This window comes from Opisthorchis viverrini (assembly GCF_000715545.1).
Source record: "Opisthorchis viverrini unplaced genomic scaffold opera_v5_78, whole genome shotgun sequence".
NCBI lineage: Eukaryota > Metazoa > Platyhelminthes > Trematoda > Opisthorchiida > Opisthorchiidae > Opisthorchis > Opisthorchis viverrini.
In genome coordinates this window covers 1,346,114-1,369,726 of record NW_008751734.1, presented here as the reverse complement: position 1 = coordinate 1,369,726, position 23,613 = coordinate 1,346,114, and the positions used below count along the sequence as shown (strand labels likewise).

Below are 23,613 nucleotides of genomic sequence, written 5' to 3'. Positions count from 1 at the left end.
CTCTGGTTTCAGCGCGTGGCATAACGACCATCCACACTCAACCTATCTGCCAACTTTTCAACCTCTCCTGATTGCTTTTAACCATTACATGCGCACCTCACATGTCCCATCTTGGAGTTGGATACAAGCCGGGTGACATTGTGAGTGCAAGCTATAGTTTTAAGAAGGATAAACACGAAGACCTCTCATTCAACCGCAATGAACAGCTACGGATTCTGAACATAGCCAAGGACCCTAACTGGGCGCATGCCAAAAATGCGAACGGCGAAACTGGTCTCATCCCACTCAATTATGTCAAATTGTCAGGCACCTCTTCCGTTGATCTAACCTGCTACCAGTAAGTTCAGCGTTAGTACGTGTTCACTTTTCTGTTCTGTACGAATCTCTTCGCTTTTGCTCCCACTTACGTCACTTTGGTTCATGTGTTTTCTGGATTGCCTCGATTAGTTTTACACCTCTCTGGTGTTTCTCAGGAGAAATTTGTTTTGCGAGTTTTCATCCTATGGCCACCAGTAAGTTTTCCTTGCCTGTCAATACTGTAGGCTTGCCTTAGCTGCGTCAGAACGACCCCCATAGTTCCAAAACCCTCATGGATAGTCATTAGTCTGCGGTGAACACGTGTAACTAGTCCGACCGATAACTCATCGGTCCTACCGTCCTACATGGATAGTTATTAGTGACTTGAGCTCAATGAGACTCATCAGGCTATGGCGTCTATCACATCAATGCTTCTTAGGAATACTGTTCTCACTTCGACTCTTTTTGGGGGTGCCAGGAGGATAAAGCAGCTGTAAACTACGACTGTTCTAGTAAACAAGAACATGAATCTAGCTAAAGGCGACTTCGTTTCGAACCGCCCTCCCCAGGGGCTCCTGGAACTTGTCTGTTCATTTCACTTTGATAGTCTGTCGATATTAAAGACTTTAAGTGTACCTTAAAGATGTTCCTCGCAGTTTCCGTTGCTGTTATCCAACTGGTCGGAAAACCTCAATTATTCGGGTTCGCTCACCACAATATGATTCCTTCTGCAGTCATCATCCAACGGTTTACGTTACTAACACTCTTGCTTACATCCTAGACCAATCATTTCGGTTTTGATGTGACCTCATAAGTGTGAGAATCAAGCCGCTGCTATTCGACACAAGCCCTTGATCCATTTCATCACACATCACATTCTGCCCATCTAGATGGTTCCATGGTCGCATCTCTCGTGCCGAATCGGAAAAGATCCTCGCAGGTCACCCACCTGGCAGCTTTATGATTCGCAACTCCGATCTTTTCACTGGTGACCTCACCCTGTGTGTTGTTGGGCCACCCCAGTCGTTGGATGCTCACCTGAACGCAATGAACGGCGGCAGCAACTACCAGGTATCGATCAATATGGACGACCTACCCCTAACCAACGTACAACACTATCACATCATTTGCAAACATGTAAACGACATGGCGCCCGCCACGAGCCGTGCCCGTGACATTAACGAGGTGACCACACATTACAGTTTAGACGAATATGATTGGTTCACCAATCTTCAGGATTTGATTGAGGTAAGAATACATCTCTTACGTAAATCGTATGTCGGTCGTATTTTTGTGTTACTAAGCCCAAGGTCAGACCTTTCTATTCTCCTTTCTGTCTGGGATACGCCTGATGCTTATCGCCGTCCTATGTTTTATTCCAAAGGAGTTTCTCATTATTATCTACCAGTGTCCTCATCCTCCGGATTCTCTCTTCTCCAACTAGTATTATGCCATTCCGGACAGTGGTTTGGTCGCCCCATTGAAGTACCCAGTCCCTGATCTGCTTCGTGAGCGTTTGAAACGTCTACGTGAAAGTGGTTGGCTCATCTCTAGAAAGGAGTTGGTCCTCGGCGATCAAATTGGACGTGGTGAATTTGGTGGTAAGTGATTCTGTGCTGTTCATGTGATGGCGCTCTCCTCTGTCCGGCATAGAATACCCTCAGGACCGATCAACTGCATTCTAGTTTAAAAGCTTTCGGTTGTACAATATTTTTTCGTATCGTATACGGCAGCAGCAGTTGTGAATCTTATTGCACGAAAAATGAGCGCGGCGTTTCCAGCACGATCTGAACCCTCGCACTCTGCCTTGTCTAAGGATCTTGGTTCTATTTGACTTCTTCCATCGTCATCTAGAGTTGGCTAGATTTCATGCTAGAAAGCGCCTAGCGAATCTCGTCATATTCCTCGTTTTAAGTCCTGTGGGGTGATGTGAACGTGGTGAAAATTGGAGTATCGCCGAAGGATGATCACGTAATTGACTCACTAGAAACACAACACTATTCTTCACTGTTTCGGTAGCCTTCGTGTATGAGCTAAGACGTCGTCCGGCTAAAATCGTCTGGACACCGTCTTTCCTTGTGCATGCCGGCGGGTGAACAGAGGAGAAAGTCGTTCAGCTGTAACACCCGGTGTCTAGCTGCCATGCCACCCGAAGGAATCACGAGGGCTGGGATACTGCCAGGTTGCTCAAGCCTAGACAGGTGAAGTCGAGAGGCAGATGTCGGGTTCGAACCACGGACCTTTCGGTCAGTAAATTCGCGCTCTAACCACTTGAGCCATCTCGCCCCGAGAGGGTGATTTTGAAGCTATATAATGTCAATGATATTCGTGCTAGTTGATCACAATGAATTCAGGGTGTGTACTGATATCCACCACCTTTCACAAGCCATGCTCAAAGCGTACTCATACCACCAAATCGGACCAACTAATAATCGGTGTTAGATAGCTCATGAAAGTTTGTTTTCATGATAACGTTTTCGTGCGAATGAGAGAAAGTATGGATTGTGGTGTAGCAATTCTAATCTCATCACCCGTTCGTCATTGGCGAGGTTCTCCACGGCGGTGGAAGTTTTTTTTCCCTGTCCGTAACTTTTATGCGTGCTTTGGAACGTGACGGCAACAGCCCTGTGTGTACTATTTACGTTTCGCTTCCCTCCATGGATGAGGACCCCGGGACTCACTTCACGCTGGCAGACATGTTCCGATTGCGATGGCGGTTGTTGACCAAAGCTATCGCCTTCAATGCGTAGCTACCAAGCTCCCGAAGCGACTGAACATGCCACCACCTCCAATGCTTAACTGTATTTCCAAAGCCCTCCCAATTCCCGGTAATCAAAACTGTAGCAACTGGGACCAGTGTACCCATGGCACATGGCTGATGAGTTGAGAAGGGGCGAGATGGCTCAATTGGTTAGAGCGCGAATTTACTGACCGGAAGGTCCGTGGTTCGAACTCGACCACTGCCTCTCGACTTCACCTGTCTAGGCTTGGGCAACCTGGCAGTATCCCAGCCCTCGTGCTTCCTTTGGGTGGAATGGCAGCTAGCCACTGAAAGGGTGCTACGGCTGAACGATTATTTTTGTGAGTTGAGAAAGTTTTCCATTTATATTTCTTATCGAATAGTGATGCGTTTTTTTAGAGGTTCTTCGTAAGCTGTCCTATGCTTGGAGCACAAGTTTTGCAGTTTGTGTGAGAATAGGAGACATTTGACCAAATCTCTCACCAGTCAGTTTAGACGAAACAAAGGCATTTGCTGAAACCTGCGAGTGAGCACCACCGACCCCCCTCCGCCCAAAAGCGCACCTTTACGGCAAACTTCATCTTTCTGTTCTACGTGCCAGAACACCATCGTGTTTGGTGTGACTTCCACGAAGTGTGCTCAGCCAGACCGAATGTCGATTGCTAAAACCCGGAGCCATCCAGAAAATCGTCCTTCTAGAAGAATGAACGATAAACCAGAATTAAATCGTACTTTTTGGGGCATGTAAACTACAACGGGCTTCGTAATGTACTACTCATAAGGTTGCTGAAAATTCGTCGACAACCTTATTACGAATATACATGTATCGTGATATCTCGAACATCGTAGCGACTGAAACATGAGGCGGCCTGGTGCAGCACATTCAGTTGCCCGGAAACATCACAAACGAGAGATCCAGCTGGGTTCCAGGTGAGTCTCTCAAAAAGCAACTCAGAACACCTCCAGTTCCACTCTGACTTAGATTAATGTAACCACACTATACGTATTTTGAGCGTCCGTTTAATTCGTTATCACCACTTTAACGTGCCTTCTTAATTTTTAGAACTTGTGGAGTCTTTTTCGGTTGCCCGCAGTTTCCCTGACTGTAGGTGTACTATTGGAAGCATATGCACTGCCCATTTGTCCGGACTACAACACGGCTACTGATTGTAGTGTTTTTCTAATCTTTTGATGCTGGTTTCCTTGCGGACTAAGCGTGCCACTGCGAGTCGTTTAGTGTAATCAGGCCACAGTACCCGAAGGCAATCAATGCACTGCCAGATGGAGTAGTGAAGATGCCGGATAACGACACGATACCGTCTTCAGTTGTTTTTTATGATTCGGCGTTAACCTGCTCACACTAACACCTTTTCCGCTTTGCTTTTGTGCAACAGAGGTCCTACGTGCAACGTATAAGCATACGGATGTCGCGGTGAAGATTTGTAAAAAGACCGCGTGCAAACTGGCCGTCACCTACGAAGCGGCATTGATGACGTAAGCGTTTTGTGTCCGGATTTTCTGCTAAAGCCTTGTTGTTTTTTGTTTGTTTTCTGAGGTTGATCTTTATAGAGCACTGCTGTATAAATCATGTCTAGGCTGCACTTACCAGAAGGCGTGTGTCCTCTGCTTTCAGCACAGTTTAAGGCAACCGGTCCCCCGTACCAGACGTTGTATTCCCAAAGGTCATCTACCGTACTGTTTGTAACCGCTAGCCTACATAATCCGGATGCCAGTACTTGAATCTCTATAGCACAAGTGTCTTTTTCGCTTCATTCTTTATTTCGTAGGGCAAGACCGATATGCGTCTTGGCCACACTAGTTAAGAAAAATTGGCTGCGTGAGAACTCACCACGCTGGAACCCTCGCCTTGTCGAAAAGTATATCACGATCCGTGACAGACGAAGCTGAGTGCTTTTTGTTTGTTGTTGGCTAGAGCATGATTTTCGAGATACATCAAGATCCGATGTCGTTATAAATTGAGGAGGGACTGGATTCGTTGTAGTCAACCACACCGCAACCTTCTATCCTGTTCTCCAGTTTCCTGGACTGAAATCTACTGATATCGCTCCCCAATTCGGCAACCCGTTTTCATCCTCGAACTGACTACTGACTCCTGTTCCCTCCCTTCTTTTGTAGGAATAGCCAGTTGACAGCTGATCGTTTCCTCTGATTTGTGTGCTTGTGTATCTGCTTTAGCCCATCGGCGTTTTTTCCGCTGTCATCCAGTGCTAGATATCATCTCCGTGTGAGAATTGCACTGCAAGCTTGCACTCATCCAAGTTTTCATCTAGTTACTGTGGTCTTCCCAGGGACAGTCGAAGGCGTTGAAATCCATGATTAAGCGAAGTGTTGGGTGACTTTCTTGCTTTCAAGTTATAGAGTTCAACCTCAGAGACTGCTGTCAGCCGCACCTAGTCATGGTTGGTGAACACCCCTCACTATCAGTGTTGTTGTGGCCTGTACCCTTGAAAACCATCCTAGGGGACTTTGTGAACTGTTCGATTGATTTGAGAAGTTCATGGGTTCGTCCCTTTTCTTTCCCATACGATGCTCACGAGCAGCAGAAAGGCTCACTGCGACCAAGACATTGTGTGTGCGTCACTGGGTCCGTTTTGTTTTGCACTCCATGATAGAATCATTCGCAGTAAGATAAATAGCGGTGAAGTCTCCACCTTACTCTTCAAAATGCTGTTGACCATAGATTGTGCAAACTGAGTACAAACCAGATACTTCAAATTAAATCGATACAATCATAGCCGGTCACGGTCCACACGACATTCCATAAAAGGGACAAAACACTGGCACCTCACAACAATGGGTATGCAGGATATCCTGAACGATCAAGTTGCCCTGGCTACAACTCGAGACCAGCGATGGACTTGTTGACAATTCCGCTCTTAAATTGGCTCTTCGTTTCAGTTCTTCAGTGTAAAGCTTACCATCAGCGGTTTCGTCCATCAGGATGGGCTGTTATCACGACATCAACAGTTAGAATGGATAATTTGAGCGACACAGTCATGCCCGCGAGGGAAAGTCTCATGTGATCGTCAGGGCCTGCTTTGTTCCTTGATTTCCTAATGACACCAGGACCTTTGAGGGGAAATGAATTGGAATTGCGGACGCTCAAGACTAGATGTTCTCTAATACCTGATACAATATTGGTCGCTGATAGTCACAAAGGAATCCGAGTTCCCTTGGAGCGTTGAATCACCTGTTGCAGAAATGTAACAGGTATGGCCTGCCTTACCTGCTTAGCGTGATGTGGAGGCAGACGCTAGCCCATCCAACAGAACTAGAACGAATGCGGTGTGCTGAATTTGTGTAGCAAAACATCTCGCTAACTATTTGTTGTGTTTACTTGGAGAGAAAACTGGTCTTCTCCTGTGGGTGTGTGGGCTGGTGGGTGTTGATGGTGGGCAGTAAACTGTGACCATGTGACCAAACTCGGATCACACATTCGTTGCACATACTGCTTTTCTCCCGTTCCAATCATGTGTCAATCAGCGCACAATCTCGTTGCTTGTGAATGCCGCTCGTGTGAATAGGTGCATAGTTTTACTTGTTTTCATGGCGTACTCATTAATTGATGCCTCTGGCTTTATCACACACACACGCAAGGGCTTTATGAGTGACGTTGCTCGATCCACAATTTTCGCCTCTTTCTTATCAATGCAGCAACCTCCGACATCCGAATTTGGTCTCTTTTGTTGGTCTCGTGTACGAACCGGAAGATAATGCAATCTATCTCGTTACTGAATACCACGCCCAGGGTAATCTACTTACCTACCTTCACTCTCGTACTCGAGATGAGGTCACCGAAAAGGACAAATTACAGTTCAGCATGTGAGTTTTTCCGTTTGATTCTCGCTCGGTTTTTTATCCTTATGCGTACTGGTTTCAAACCATCAAATAACGTCACTGTCTATCCACCAGTGACGCATGCCGTGGTTTGTCCTACTTGGAAGAACGTGGTATAATTCATCGGGATATTGCTGCTCGGAACATCCTTCTGTCTGGACGACCTCCACGAATCGTCGCCAAAGTAGCCGATTTCGGCATGGCTCGAGACCTAACTCACGCGACCCCGTATCCAAACGGTCACTATGCAACCGGGGCTACATCCCCAATGGTTACTTCTCCTGCGTCGACTTACGGTCGAGATCCGTTGGATCATGTCACCCCGTTCTCTGAGCGACACTGCGCCTATTCGTCCGAGTTGGAAAGCTTGGACACGATGCACAGTTTGTCGTTGCACGACAATGCCGCAATCCCAATCAAATGGTCCGCTCCAGAAGCCGTGCGGAAGCGGGTGAGTTAACTTTCACGGCGATCGTTGTTCATCTTTTTCTTCTGCCCGAAGGTAGCTGATGATCTTTGTGCGACCGTTGTTTGACAGTCTGTCAAGATGAGGACGACATCTTCCATCGTTTATGTACCGAGTTTGACTTGGTGCTTCTATTTCCTTATCCATAAGAAATTTCACCTTCATAAAGGGAGCTAATCACAAGGTTCTTGAAAACTCTTCGACAGCCCACGATCGGTTTAGCCCTTCTTGGGGCTCCTCAGGTAGGTGCAGTCAGTAACCTTGTGAGTAGTTTCCTTTATGAAAATATACTGCGATATCTCGAATATCGTGCCAACTGAATCATGAGGCGGCCTGTGTACAGCACATTCAGTTGTAGAATATCATAAACGAGAGATTCAGTTGAGTCTCTCGTGAAAACCAAATTGATTTGCAAATGAGTGTATTTCTCGAAAACAGTGCAATTTGGGTTCAAGTAGATCATAAGGTTGACGGAAACTCGGGGACTGCGCCTACTTGATGAGCCCCAAGAAGGGCGGAACCGGTCGTGGGCTGTCGAAGAGTTTTCAGCAACCTTGTGAGTAGTTTCCTTTATAAAAAGTGTAAATTGCGTTTTGTCAAAGTCTAAAGACAAAAGCGATGCAGAAGCCTGTGGAAAGCTTCAACAACTGATAAGAATTAATTGCAACCACGTGTATACAACACGGAGCAATTCAAGTTGTCAAAAATGACTCGTAACAAGCCCGTGAAATGTGACCAAGATTTTTTTTATATTGTACGAGTGCCTATCGGATGTGGAACATGGATCCTAATAAGGTAATCGTTTCAGACATGGGGATAGGCATTTTTTAAATCAATAAATAAACTGTTAATCCTGTGATGGCAACACTCATAAGGTTGATGAAAACCCGTAAACAGTCCAGGTTTCATCCTTCCTTTGGCTCATCATCATCCTCGGGTTTTCACCAACCCTACTTCTTGCATGCCAGTCTCTCCCTTGGCTAGTTAGATGAAGATTAACTGTAAGACACTTGGTCCAACTGTGGGATTATCGATCCAATGACTGCTGTTGTTTTGATCAGGATGTCCATAACTCCCTATTAGCTGGATCAGTCCAGGCGTGAGTCATTCTCGGTGACCGGATCAAAGACGAGCAGCTTTTGTTAGCTTGCAACAAGTAGTGCGCTTTCGGCTCCATTTTGTTGCTCTTTACGGGTGCCTACTCAGTGCGACCAAACGTCACGAGGTTCCAAGTTGTTTACCATGGGTATATGCTCAGAAAACCGGGTTTTCAGAGGACGTAGCTCATGACAACAATTGAAGGATTACATTTCGATCAACGGGAACCTCCTCTCGCCAACCTTGGACACGATGGAAGGGATTTACAGAGGTTCAGACCATAAATTGTATGCGAAGCTTGAAAATGAATGAATTCCCGTCGGAGGTGGGACAAATCAGGCTATAACAGATTATCGATCCTTCATCCGATCGCCTTCTAGATCTGCAACCGGCACGTCACGCTATCCTGTCCAGCGAGCAAATCATTCCATCCCAACCACTTCGTCGTCATTAAACAAAGTCATGTCCAGCTTGCATGCTGTTTTTAGTGAGAGGTGATGACGTAAAACCATCAACATATCTCAGTCGCATCAACTGAATACAAAATTCAGATCGTTTAAACCCCTTGTGTCATGCAAACCTCTCAGTGCCTCTCAGTGTTTGATGGATGAGCTCACAGAAATACTGACCAGAACTTGGGCTTTTGCGTCAACCACTCGTTTTTATTGAGTAACAACAGAACAGTGTCATGAGATTCCGCGAATTCCCGCACCCACTTATTTGCTACTGAATTCGCTGTGCTCCCGCGGTTGAGGTGAGGAACATGCTTGGATACATGTTCCTTGAAGGAACTTCGGAGAATTGTACGATTTTTTTCGGCCCGACCCAGCCATCGCCTGCAGTTGTCGCTTAGGTTACTCGTTTTTCCCCTCTGATCTACAGATTGGCGTTTCTCGCTGAGTTTTGGTGCGATGCGTGGTCTGCCAGGTTTCAACAAGGGGTTATCGCACGTTTCGTATCACCACACTCACACAGTATGTGTTGCTTTGTTTACCTACTGAATTAAAGACGATGTTCCCGAGATGTGACTAGAATGTGACAGTAATCTGTTGCAAAAGAAACTACTTCCACATAACAACTCGGTTGGCTTTTTAACAGTACCGCGCATAGTTATATCCTGTTTAATTGTTCAGTTCCGCTATACAATTACTGTCTTTTTGTTGAACTGAACAAGAATGTGGGATTTGGCAATATGGTACTCTCTTGTCTGGGAAACTCTCCATATTAGAGAACTCTGCTTGGCTGGACATGACTGGACTTGGTAGATAATAATAATAATCGTCCAACTGTAGCACCCTTTCGGTGCCTAGCTGCCGTGCCACACGAAGGAGGCACGAGGGCTGGGATACTACCAGGTTTCCCAAGCCTAGATAGGGAAAGTCGAGTGGGAGGGGTCGGGTTCGAACCACGGATTTTCCGGTCAGTAAATTCGCGCTCTGACCACTTGGTCCATCTCCTGCATACGCGCAGTCCACTATGTACGAAAACTCTGTGTTTGACCGTCGTTATCTCCCAAGGATTAGTTGGGTTCAACGGGAATTGTGCAGGCTGAGGTACATCAGATGGTTTTCGGAAAAAGCAACCCCCTCGGGATGAATGAACCAATCACACTTCACAGATAGTCCTGGTTAATTCATGTACTCCACATGCCAGAGGACTGTCTATCTCACAGAGCGCTTTTCCCCCAGCCATTTGCTGAGCGGAAACAACCGAGGGATGGACGGTTTATGCAACAAAGTATGGAAGCACTAACCAGCATACTCAGTCGGGATGACGTCTACCGCTTCCTTGGATGGAGATACCGAATTCATCAATGGTTACTGTTATACCTGCTGATTCGCCAATCTGAGGTATCTGCTGCTGCCCGCTCCAGNACTCACCTGGAACCCAGCTGAATCTCTCGTTTAGGATGTCGCCAGGCCACTGAATGTGCTGCACTTGGCCGCCTCATGTTTCAATCGCTACGATATTCGTGATATTGCGACATATGTAAATTCGTAATGCACTACTCATAAGGTTACTGACGTCGAATTTTCGGCAAACTTGTGAGTAGTGCATTACGAAAACTCAACAGCTATATTCCGAACAAACGAATGCGAGAGCGTGAGTGCGTGCGAGTGCGAAAGTACGTTCTCAAGCTATTTATTGGAAGGACACTGTCTGAACATGTTCCAATGCTGACGCACACGGTCTGGCTTTGGTACGAGGCTGCGACGTGCTGCATATTGCGGGGGCGTTGTTGACCTTGACCAACGCTGACTCGCGCTGTCTGGGTTTGATACAAGGCTGTGAAGCGCTGCATATTGAGGGGGCGTTGTCTGCCTGGTCAACATCTAGCGGAGCTGAGAGTGTCGGTAGATTTCGAGCATTCGGTGGTTGCTTTCAGTAATGTGACCCTCCTGATAGTTACTGACACTGGCAGACTTGACCTAGTCGGTGGCGCTTCAGAACCAAAGCTGTCTCCTTCAACGCGTAGCTCCCCAGTTTCTAACTACAACTAATTTTCCATCTCATCACACATGTCTACCTTGTTTACCAAACTTTCGGTGAATCCAACCGTATCATCTGGAGCCTGCGTGCCATTGGTAAATGATTCACGGCTGATAAACTGAGTCGGGTTGTGCATCTTTACCCCTCATTTTTAAAATATCATTCGAAGGCAGGGAAGCTATAGACTTGGATGAAGCAACACACGACAACTCAATGTTTGCTGAGTTCCTAATGAGTACCATGGTTTTGCTCCTCAAATTTCACTTAATGGAATTAACCTACATGAATGGAGCTGGCGACCACTATCCAGCCTCATCGCATGTACAAATCTTGGATAGGCAAGGGTACTTATCAACTGGTGCACTCACTGTAACCCAGAAAATGGAAAGTTCCTTCCCACCCCCACAAAAGTTGTTCAAAACACCTGAATACAGGCTGCAATACGAAGAAACACTCGTGTCGAGGAAGAATTCTGGAATCCCCGGGAGGTGTTCCCTGTAGAGAGGGTGTGCTGTCGCAGGGGAGTTTGAGAGCACTTTATATGTCATTGATTTGAGCTGAATGTGGTTTAGGGTGAATTTTTTTATGACTATCACCCGTGATCGAACTCGATGTCCCAAACGCCCACTTCATACGTAAAAACATTCACGGATGGAGGGTTGATCAAACCACTCACCCGGTGTACACACATGGAAGTCGAATCCGATACTACTGCTCTCATGAGGCGAACTGGAGCAGCAGGTAGTGAAAGTACCCGACCGCCCAACTTGTGGGAGTGTTTTGTCTCGACCCCCAAGGCGAGGACAATTACGGAACAGCACTTTTTCTGAAGTTCTCCTAATCCCAGGTATTCATGTCACTCTTGATAGAGCCTCATAGTCAGGTTGCCCGTTTATTCTTTTAATCCCAGGCGCCCATTACACGTTAATGTGTCTGCTATTTTATCTCCTTATTGATTAATCTCCATCCCTTCTCATTCAGCAATTCACAATCAAATCAGACGTGTGGAGCTTTGGCATTCTGTTGTGGGAAATCTACTCTTACGGTCGTATTCCTTATCCTCGAATGGTGAGTCGGTTACAGTGTAGTTCTCTCTTGCCCGCCAATTTGCAGTCTGTGAGGCAGTTCATGGTCACCTCTGCTGTTGGCAGTGCACCCCGTGCTTCACTGCACTTTGCTTAACTGACGTTTGGGAATTTCTCAAGTTCAACGATCAAATCCAATGAACCCTAGCATTAGCTTGATTGAGTGATCTATTTAGAGCGAATTTTGACTAATTCAGTTCTCGTTATTGCTGACAATGTGTGGGATACAAATCCGGTGGCTGAAATGGATCGATCACTCTTACTAGTTGTTACGGTTTTTTCACACGGCTTTTTCCCTTTGGTTTATCTTACGTTTGTGAGCCCCAATGAATCGCCAGTTTCATAATCACTCAGTATGGTATTCCATCCATGACCAGTTTAATTTTTGGGAGAACGGGAAGAGTGACTTTCCTCTGGTACTACTTTCTGCTTCATTGTTCTTTCTGGATAGAGCCTTCCTCGGAGGACTCAGCATACAACACCAGCGCAGGTGATTTGGCACAAACTGCTCGCATTCTCAACACTTCGCGACAGCCTTTCATGTCACCACCCACCACACGTCTCACTTGAGTTCAGTTTGGCAATGTGCTCTATTCATTCACCTCATGCTTACGGCCTACCTTCGCCTGTGAAGTGAATGGAATCAGATAGGCAGCGAAACAACCAAACGTGGGGACCTCATGGACGATGCTAATAACAATTCAAGCTTGCGTTAGCCCGCCAAAATGAGTTAGAGAGGAACAGACGTTAGTTTCTATAAGAAGTGCTTCACAGCGACCTCTGGATGGATCAGTCTAAGACAGCTTTTTTCGGAGTGTTGACGTTGTTTGGGGCAGTTTTTGCTGTCGACTAAACTGTATCGTTCAGTTTTAACGGGCTAAAAATGTAGCCGGTGATGTGAAGACAAAATTGGTCTGATGTTTCGCTCCGAAGTGCATTGGTGTACATTGGTGTGGAGCATAAACTTACGGGGACCGTGAATTAAGATGCCTCTCCTTGACTCAACCAAATAGGGATAGAACAGTGCTCTGAATTTATACATGGTCGTCAAGCCCCGTCGGGATAATCCACAATGTCTTACATTAACATAGTATAGAATCCTGCGCTGGCTTGGCCACGTGCTGCGCATGCCGGTCGACCGGCTTCCTCGAAGGGCTCTTTTCGCACAACCACGTGAAGGGTGGAAGAGAGCCAGAGGCGGTCAAACAATGACTTGGCAACAAAGTATGGAAGCCATTACCAGCAAATTCAGCTGCGCTGATCACTGCCGTCTTCCTGGATGGGGACCTCGAGACGGGCCACATCAATGGCTAGAGACATTGTCAGACATGGCCCAGTCGCGCCCTCAATGGCGCTCGTGCATCCAAGCCATTGCCTTCAATACATAACTCCTTTTCCAACCCCCCACTTAACAGCCCACTGACAGTGCTGGATTTGTGCACTAATTTACCAACTCCCGCCTGCAATACGCAGCTATCTACCCCCTCCCCAAATCATCGGTGAACGAAACTGCGGCAGCTACAACCACTGTACGACGAGTACGCGGTTATTACAGCTGACAATGATGATGATGATGATGTATAGAATCCTGATTGTATGTCGAGCGCTGTGCAGACGCGTTATGTTCCGGGGGAGGGGGATGCAAATTGCCGCAACTTACTCTCATGCCCATTTTATGCCCGACCGTTAGGAGCGCTTATGTGTTTCGATCATCCTCGTACTGTTTCCTATTATTGATCTACATGTGCATGTTGTACCATTCGGCTGTCAGTTGAGTAATGACTGTCGTGCAGTCTGAGTTCCTTTGTCCTTGTAAACAGTAAAAGTTCGACCAGAGCCGACAGTTCTTAACCAATTCTGTTATAGCATTGTGAATTTACGCTGCTATAAACAACAATAATAATCGTTCAGCTGTAACACCATTTCGGTGCCTAGCTGCCATGCCACCCAAGGGTAGCGCCAGGTTGCCGAAATTTAGGTGGGAGCAGTCGAGATGCAGAGGTTGGGTTCGAACCACGGACCTCCTTGTCGCGCTCCAAACACTGAGCCATCTCGAGGACTGTACACAGTGTAAAACAGGCTGAATGGTCTCCACATATGAAATGCACACCCAAGGTGAATGTTTATTTCAAGCGATTTCGATGACCTGCCGTCCTGTGATTCATTGTTGGAGCCCGAAACGCGGTTCAAGCCAAACCGACTCCCGTGTCAAATGACAAAGCACAGGATTAGACACACTAACAGACTATCGACGTGTGGTACAGTGGCACCAGCTGTTTTCTATCGCTGGTTGCCTTAGCGACTGTTCTGGCCAGTCAGATGGATATCAGCAACTGCGGATCGGCCTTGCAGCTGACGCTGTAAACACCAAACTCTGACGGCAGAACGAACTCACTCGCGAACTGGATAGGTGCCATAGTGTCAGTGACGTGGACTTTGTGTTGTCAAAGTCCTCAAACACACGTGGCGTAGTTTGTTGGTGCGAAAAAATCCTTGTTTGGTTGGTGAATGGCCCTCGCATCGGCAGGCCACCTGTGTATTTTTTTCGTGCACATTTTTTCTGTGTGTACAGCGTAGCACACACCGTCCTTTTGTTCAAATTAGCCGTCACTGGGCCTAGTCATAACATACGTATCTTGTTCGAAGTGGAATTACTCTGACTAACGTATCCTTAGTATCTGAGGATTTGGTATATCCACGAAGTAATCTCGAGACCACTTGTCACATTTTCGGACAGATGTAGGTTTCTCTTGCCTTTTGTATTAGTATTTGTATTTGGATTAGTTCGAATCTCCTGGGATTTGTCCTAACCGTACATCGTAAAAGTAGGTTATCGTCTCCATTCGAGTGTGTTGCTTTTGTGTTGTGCACGCGTTTACTCTTTACTTGCTTCCGTCTAGAACAGGACTGACCGCCAGGGGTCCGATTCTCTCGTTACGTACTGTGTGCCTGATAAGATGGTATGACTTTGATTGCCTTTGATTGGTTCGTTGGATAGCCTCGTTTTCATCAGCCTTCGTTCTTCGTTTTGTTTGAATTGTTTGCAATTCTTTGTGATTTGCGATGCGGAGCTTTGCGGGGCTTTCTGATTGGCTACTCATTTAATCTATGGAACCTTCCCATTCGGTCGTTTGAAACCTGTGCTACGCTGTGATACTCCGTGCACTGTTCTAATTGGTTCTCATAGAGGTATCTACTGAATTCAGTTAGACTCATCCGTTGTTTCGGTCTTCCCAGTTAAAGGAAGAAGGTCTTCGCTGCGGAGTTATTCATTAGAAAATACCAACTGATTAGTTACAGACTATTGGACAGGGAAGCAAAACTCTCATATGCATCTTGTTTATAAGGTATATCCATCTTCCCTTTAAACGCGTCTTCCTGAAATTTCCTGAATGTTCATTGACTGTTGCTCAAGTGCAATCAAATGCCACTCCATAAATTCCGTAATAGATCTCACTTTTCAAGAGACGCAAAGCGGATTTACGAGAAACCATACTACTCGCATGCCACTCTCATCAGTAGTATCACCGTTACACTAGTATTGCCTTCTGTTCCTCGTTTCAAGTCCTGTACAGTTACGAATTCACTTCGACTTGCTTATCCGGTGGGTCGATTCTACACCCAACCTCCGCACAACATCCTCAGTAGGCATGAGGGTTGTCAGGCTGTCCACCTATTCAGGCCCAGACATGAGCAGTCGTGAATTCGAATTTGAACTCAAACTGCGGAGGCTCTGGTTTCGTAGTCCACAAACACAGCGCAGTCCGACTGGTTTGGTCGTCTAGTTGCTCACAAGGATATTCTGTTGCCAACAATTTGAACTTTCCGCTCCTCGTAGACAAACTGTTCGGTGGATTGCTATAAGACATTGCTTGCGGTGGTTTGGTTTTTGTTCCGGTCACCTCCCTCTCCAGTCGTATTCGAATGGAAAACGCAATGGCTTCCCGTGCTCGTGTCAAGTGCCTCTTCGGAATAGTGTTTGTGGGGGCACACATGGTGAATGATCGATTATGCAAATCTTTATCGATTCGAAGCGGTTGAGTTGTTCGGATGAGCTTTCTTTCCTCCGTCTTTGTGCTGTCGAAAGTGTCAGCCTCTTGTGTTCACGGAATGTCACGGAACCTGCGTGCCTTGCAGTGCCAATCTGTGGTGTGTATGTGAACACCACAATTCAATTTCTCTCACACACACATCTTAGATCGTAGATTTCTGTATCCCATTCTCATACAAAGTTGTCACACAATGATTGAATACACACTCTACTGGATGAATGACAGTTATTCCTGTGGAATTGTATAGAATCGTTGTACACGTGTTTGAGCAACACAATTGTCACTATTCGGAGCGTCTCGTTTCCGCGTCTCAACCAAGTCGTTTTTTACTGCTGTTTTATGTCTAGCATCAGTTACACAGAGTGAGCTTATTCAGTAATGTCCAGGTATTACAGGCGGACGACCATAAACCTGTGTACCTTTTTCACACGACAATAAACTTGTTTCTCTTTGTTGTACCATTTTCCCACCTAGCTTGCATCGCAAGTTCTCCCCCAACTGAAAGCTGGCTATCGCATGAAAGCCCCAGAAGGCTGTCCTCCGGAGATCTATCGTCTGATGCGTCAAACGTGGAATATTGATCCGGAAGAGAGGCCTAGTTTTGCTACCATGCTGACCGAATTGACTTCCCTGTCGACAGTGCACCCCGTTTCCACCGTTGAACGGGTCCTGAACATACGTTCTCCGTCAGTTGGTCGAACTCCGGTGTCTATGAGCTCATCCGGTACGTACGTCGTCGCGCTGGCCCCCAGAGCCGAGATAGATGACGATCCATGGTTCTCACGGTCGGAAAGACGACGAAGCCTCTCGAATGGGCATGGAAGCCTTCGGGTAGGTCCCGTATATTGCTTCGATCTCAATGGTTTTTCACTCCTGCACCGAGTTTTTCATCTACACTACACCACTGTGCACGTAAGGACAGGGTGCACACTTGTGCTCGTTCCAGCTTCTAGTCACGTAGCTTGCTTGACATCCTTACGACAAGCTTACTAGTTAATCTGGACGAAAATGAATTCTAATGGATTCTTTTCACCCAGGTCATCGTTCACTTTCATCGTCCGTGAACCACACGTTCAGCTTATTGCCACTCGTTCATCGTTGAGCTGTGATACCCTTTCGATGTCTAGCTGTCATGCCATCCGAAGGAAGTAGGAGGGCTCAGGTACTACTAGGCTGCCCGAGCCTAATCGAAACAGTCGAGATGCCGGGGTTGGGTTCGAACCACAGACCTTCTGGTCAGTAAATTCGCGCTCTAATCAATGAACCAACGATCCGCACAGTCTTATTGATTTTTCCTTATAAAGCGGCTTCACTTATCGGGCAAGACCTCATTAGCATTAAGTCGCAGACTAGGCGGACGATGATCATCGTCTGATAAATGTTAGGGGTCAAATCTGATAGGAGGCATGGCCGGGAGCCGATTATCAAGGAGCAGAGTTAAATTTTGCTGTTGAGGCTCAAAAGTCGACAATCAACGGGGTCATCTTCGGTCTGAGATACAGTGTTTAATGCTTTCGCTACTGGGATCAGGGTTGTAAGATAGTTCATTGGTTAGAACGCGAATTTAGTGACCAAAAGGCTCATGGTTCGAACCCGATCTATGCACCTCGACCTCTCCTGTCTAGGTCTGGGCAATCTGACAATATCTCAGCCCTCGTGCTTCCTTTTGGTGGTGTGGCAGCTAACTACCGAATAGGGTGCTACAGCTGAAGGGTTTTTTAAGATTTTTGTAAGTTTTCATTTTTCGGGGGAGGGGGGGCCACAACTGCGCCCCCGAAACAGACAGACCTCTTCCGTAATCGGATCTTGCTCAGTCACAGGTGTTTGCGCGAATGCATACAGTGTGTTATCATTCCAAACACTTCGTTTGTGCTTCAAGTTTATCATCCATAGATTCAAATCCCTGCATCCATTCTACGTCGTTCTACTCACTTTAATCTACTCCAGAAGCGTCTATTTCGTTTCCTCTCTGGCAAACACCCTTGGAACGGTGAGTACCTGATTCAGACTCACATGGGAGGTCGATTTTGGTCCGCATAATACCACATCTCCCGGAAGTCCGCTCTTTCAAACATTCTTGAATTAGTGTGCTTGGGTTGATGTCACACTGGATTTGCATTTTTCACATAAACAAGAAAGTGCTTTTTTGGCCTTGCTTGGGTGTGAATCTTTTGCCAATACGGGCCGCTGGTGGACCACTCAGAAGCAGGGCTTTTACAGTTCCTTCAGGCCTGTATTTAGGCCTGAAGGGTTATCGTAAAAGGGGCAATAAGACTACCGGACATTAAATAATCTCTCCAGCTTGGTTGCCAAACCGTTGTGACACTCTAGGGAATAGTGAGTGGTAAGTTGTTCACTCTGTCAGGGCAACCAACTCGATCTGCAGTTTTCTTTCAAGTTCACAATCATTCTACTTTTCTGGCTGAAGTCTAACAAGAGACGACTGCGAACTTGGTGAAGAGTAGTCGTGAGAACTGAGACAGCTGGGAGACTAATAATGAGAGTATTTAGCTGAATGTAGAACTGACGTGGTTTCAAGTGGCGTTCACAAATGAAGCTAAATTCAAACTGTCCTTTAGGGGACTTGATATTGACCTCGCTCACGTGGTAACTGTGGTGAGCCTTCTGTAGCTCACTGCTCTTGAGGCCAGTCTTCTGCTGGAAGGTGTTCGTTCTCTGAAAACACCTGTAATCGATCTGTCGTTTTACAGGACAGTGTGATACTTGTAGAGGATTAACCCTTGCGAGGTAGGCTGCTCACAATGAGAAAGACGCTCAGCTGTAACACCCTTCCGGTGCCTAACTGCCATGCCACCCGAAGGTTGCACGAGGGCTGGGATACTGCCAGGTTGCCCAAGCCTAGACAGGGGAAGTCGAATGGCAAAGGTCGGGTTCGAACCACAGACCTTTCGGTCAGTAAATTCGCGCTCTAACCACTTGAGCCATCTCGCACAATGAGCTTGGGGTTTGTCGGCCAGCTCGCCCATTTCCACACTGCATTCCGAAAATTCATACGCTGTTGATTTTTCGTAAATCTTTCGTTTTCATCCCATATCCACACCCTATCGTTTCCTCCTTAGACGGACAATTTGGAGGACTTCGCTGAATCCTACCGAGTTTTGACCACACCAAGACTCCCGCGAGCATATCAAACCCTTACACAAAATGAAGGCAAACGAATGAGTCGGTCGTTTACTCTCACCAAGGCGAATATCGACGATCGATCGAATGGGGCTAACGGCACCACTGTGCTCATTGAGAATGCAGGTCATTCAATTAAGTTACTTCAGTCCCGTTGAAAGTGCGTGCACGCATGTCATTATCATTAATTTATTGCTTGTGACCACGGCACTGGAATACCAGCAATCAGGACCATTATTTTTTCGTCAGATTTCCCACCTAATGTGTTTCTTCCATCTTCCCCCGCCTCCTGTACAGCCACATCCTTGTCATTATTCAAACAAATCTCTCCTAATGATTCTCCACGTGTTCTTTTTTCCTGTGAATACCACTCAATTGTAGGTGATGCCGGATAAGACCTGTGACCAACCTGAGTTACTTGTTTTCGCATTCCATTTCATGCGCCTACGGTTCACTGGTATTCATACTCAAGCCTTTCCATCTTATTGTTTATCATGAAACTGCTCGCATCAGTTACCCGCCTCCTTCTCTCTCTTTAATGAGTGGTACTGTTTTTTTTCTTCATTTCTTTCTACTCGTTCAGACGCAACGTAGAAACAACGCAGTATGTCCCATCCTCTTCCTGAATTCGTATCTATGGTTCATTCTACCGGTAGGATCGCGGTGTTTTTGTCTTTCATCTTTACTGGGCAAAAGCTTAGTCAGCTGCGGAGCCGGTCATCGTGAATAGCATAGGAACAAATCCACTAGAAAAGGAATAAGGAGATGGGATTTGTAAGTCATTGCTTGGGTGCTTCGGAGCTGGTTCGTTGGCGATTCGGAAGCCCATATTCACTTTGTGCTTCCCATCGATTGGGGTTATCCCAAGCTCAATAAAAATGTCAACTGGAAACATCACAAACGAGAAATTCAGCTGGGTTCCAGGTGAGTCTCTCGCAAAACTAAATTAGTTTGCAATTGAGTGTATTTCGCTAATTTCGGTTTCAAGTAGAACAGTAGGTTGACGAAAACTCGGGAACTGCTGATGAGCCCCAAGAAGGGCGAAACCGGTCGTGGGCTGTCGACGGCAACCAGCAACCCTATGAGTAGTGCGTCAACTTACTTTGCTTCCAGTCAGCTTGTTTCCACGTTCAGACTTAATGAGAGGGCCAGATAATACTGTCCACTTGGTACTTATGGTTGATGCCAAATGGTTGTACATATTGTTAATCGACCCCCACTGTGTTACATTTCTTACGTTACTTTCAACCTCGTTTTGGAGAATTGTTGACCTTGGTTCCTTATTTTGTGCACTCACGTGATTTCGCCGTGAGAAATGTCAAAACGGCCTAGATAGTGACTAGAGGCGGCGGTCACATTGAATGTCCACCGTCCATCGGAATGTGGAAACTGATGAGTCAACATTTGAGTTTACAAACCTGGAGGGGACGTAGAAAGATGAGTCAACTAATTGGGAGCTAGTGGTAATTCGAGGAGTAACCCAACAGGCTGACTGTTATCTGATTTGCAGTTCAAAACCAAAGTACCCCCATTCTGCCATTGATCTATAGCGATTGCTTCTCTTTTCACGTTGCAACCATCCTCGGATCCTTGGTACAACGTCGACGTTCGGCAACAGAATGCAATCCGGGAGATATCTATGTGAGACAGTGGCATGACTCATGTCCGTCCATTGGCAAGTGTGGTTTCTTGTTTCGACCACGAACTCCTCGCTGGAGTATCACTGCACTATGGTGCACAAAACCGACTAGGAGTTTGAACGCACTCCAGAAACCGTAAAATGTAGTGATATAACTGCCTCATTCGTCCCGTTTGCTGAGGAAGTAGTCGGGGCTGCGTAAAGTGGGTCGAAGTTGACGATATGCGTATCGCACTTCAATGCAAGCTAAAACTAGCTTAAAATCTAACAAGTTTACCCTTCAGGATACCAAAGGTGTACTAATTTTGAATATCTCAGTCTCTTTGGCGGCCGTTGTCAACCCTCGACACCAGGATGGCGAACGTGAGTTGACTTTAGAAGGTTTGTGTACGGCGTCCCACTCTAGGTTATGGGCTGCCTTCTGGATTTGTCACCAGGCGATTGATGACAGCCCCTTGTCTTCAATCGGTTTATGAGGTTCGGTGGGACCAGCAGGCGGGTGATGTGGCCACGTCCCTGGTATGTGCTCCTTCCGCATGCTGACTGGAAACGATCCAAAACGTTTGAGATTATGAACAGTAGTCAAGGTTACTCGTGAAGCGAGAGCGAGATGGGAAGCTAAGAATTAAGCGGACTGAGGCCTAGGGGCATGGTAGAAAGCTGTAGAAATATCCCCTCTCACCTATCAACTTTCACCCGTTCATGGCCGGCAGCATTATGAATGATGTGTTGTTCAGAGGTCAACTTGTGCCCTTAATCGTTCGGACCAACTTCATTTAACTCGCGGGATTTCTCATCTACCACACAAGTACGTAACATCCAGTCAATTCATGGAACCTTATCTGCAGCTGACCGACTCTCACTGTTAGGCGGCAGGCATCCACGTTTTAACAGCTCACCTTGTATAAATGATACCCTTCGTTTCGAAACAGGATACGAAAATGGCTGGGGACAGAACGAAGCCTTGGCTCCGTTGCATAACTATTCCAGTAGAAGTGCGGATCACCTCAGTCTGAAAATCGCCAGCTTTCCGTCAGCTCCCATACTGATTAGGTGGTCATCGCCGAGGGAAACTTGCAGCTCAGATGATTATAACGCGGGTAAAAAACATCCGAATTAGACGAAAAGGTGGGTACAGTCAAATAACCCAACTGTTCAATGTTCTGAATTCATATAACATGGAGAACAGTGTTGTCTGCTGCCCAGCCAAGAGGGTCAACGTACTACTGTTGTTTCCCGGCAGTAGTATGTAAGTCTGTAGTAAAACGCTCTATGCAGCCGTTACGTTAGTAGGTTATTCAACCACAATCAGCCGACGGGCTCATCTATTTGAGTTAATTCTGCATGTCTTGATGACAATGACACTGATAAACAGTACTAAATATGCAGATCGACTTGGCCGTCTGGTGCAGGACAATATTGTTGGCAAACTCTCTGGTTTTCACTCGAATTGGCACATCCCGTCTGTAAGTTTACTCAGCTATGTGAGTGAAGAAGCCGAACTGTACATACTAATCGGTTCTAGTCCTTTCAGGTTTAGGTAGAATCTTGTCTGGCCACTCAAAGTTGACTGCGCTCGCCACCGAACGTTACTCAACCAACTGTGAAGCAATCCGCCATAGTGAAGATGAAATGCCTGCAGGACAAACAGAAAGCATAGCTTCTGGCTTCCTGTTATTACTGTTCTGTTGATACTTGGTTTTGTCCCCTCTCAGGTTGTTGACTACTGATCAGTTCACTGAACTGCTCCACTTTTCTGACCCGTACGTCACTCTCGTAGCTATCATTAACAACGTACCTCGACTACTTGAATGTTCATCAGAATTAAAGGACAACAGCACAGTCCCGTTGGTACAAACTAAAACAGCGTATCATACTACTCACGTAAGATGGGCCGACCTTGGGAGATCCTTTTTTTGGTGTATCCTGTCCGCTTCTCTGTAGGATTTTATTTTCTACAACACTAAGCAAACAAAATGGCTTGACTAGTTTGATCAAATTACCGGAAATGATAATACTAACCTAAGTCATATTGGAAGTAAGCGCGCGCAATTTTTTCAGGACAAGCTCAGTCATCGGATAATCTAGAGTGCGCAGAGAGTTCATTCAACATGGATGAGAGCTTCATTCTGAAAATAAACTAGTATCCTGAGTAGCTACATTATGACCCGGACAAACTTGTGCCAGCTGGCTTTTTCCCATCCCAGTCGTGCGCTCGCTCTTCGTTGAACTGGACCGATCTCATTACGTCAACCAGTTTTTCTAACAGAAATTTTGTCCGCCTAACTACACCTCCTTACTAGTCCCCAGTGAAAATCCATGGTGATTCATATAATCGGTCTGGTCAGTGGTAATGAGCATATCTCTGGGGCGAGATGGCTCAAGTGGTTAGAGCGCGAATTTACTGACCGGAAGGTCCGTGGTTCGAACCCGACTTCTCCTGTCTAGGCTTGGGCAACCTGGCAGTATCCCAGCCCTCGTGCTTCCTTCGGGTGGCATGACAGCTTGACAACGAAAGGGTGTTACAGCTGAACGATTCTTTTACTGAGCATATCTTGAATTTTTGTCATATGCTTCCCAAGGAACCAGACAGAAATGGGCAGATGAGGAGGATGCCAAATATGACAGACTCACATTTGTCGTACGCACTTTCGTCACGTGAATAACAACAGATGACATTCCAGATTCGGAGTACATCTCGTCTAGGCAGAATACATGTGACTGCTGGTGAGTGATGTTCGATCAAA

At 46.4% G+C, this 23,613-nt stretch overlaps 1 protein-coding gene across 1 annotated transcript; it reads left to right on the top strand.

The window, feature by feature from the left end:
• On the top strand, positions 1 to 19,890 carry T265_04637 (hypothetical protein; the record flags this gene model as incomplete). Its single annotated transcript, XM_009169419.1, has 9 exons — positions 1 to 337; positions 1,188 to 1,545; positions 1,742 to 1,898; positions 4,432 to 4,531; positions 6,713 to 6,880; positions 6,971 to 7,346; positions 11,931 to 12,017; positions 16,561 to 16,917; positions 19,167 to 19,890. 9 exons carry the CDS (start codon positions 102 to 104, stop codon positions 19,383 to 19,385), a joined length of 2,058 nt encoding a protein of 685 aa, XP_009167683.1.
• Positions 19,891 to 23,613: the final 3,723 nt, after the last annotated feature.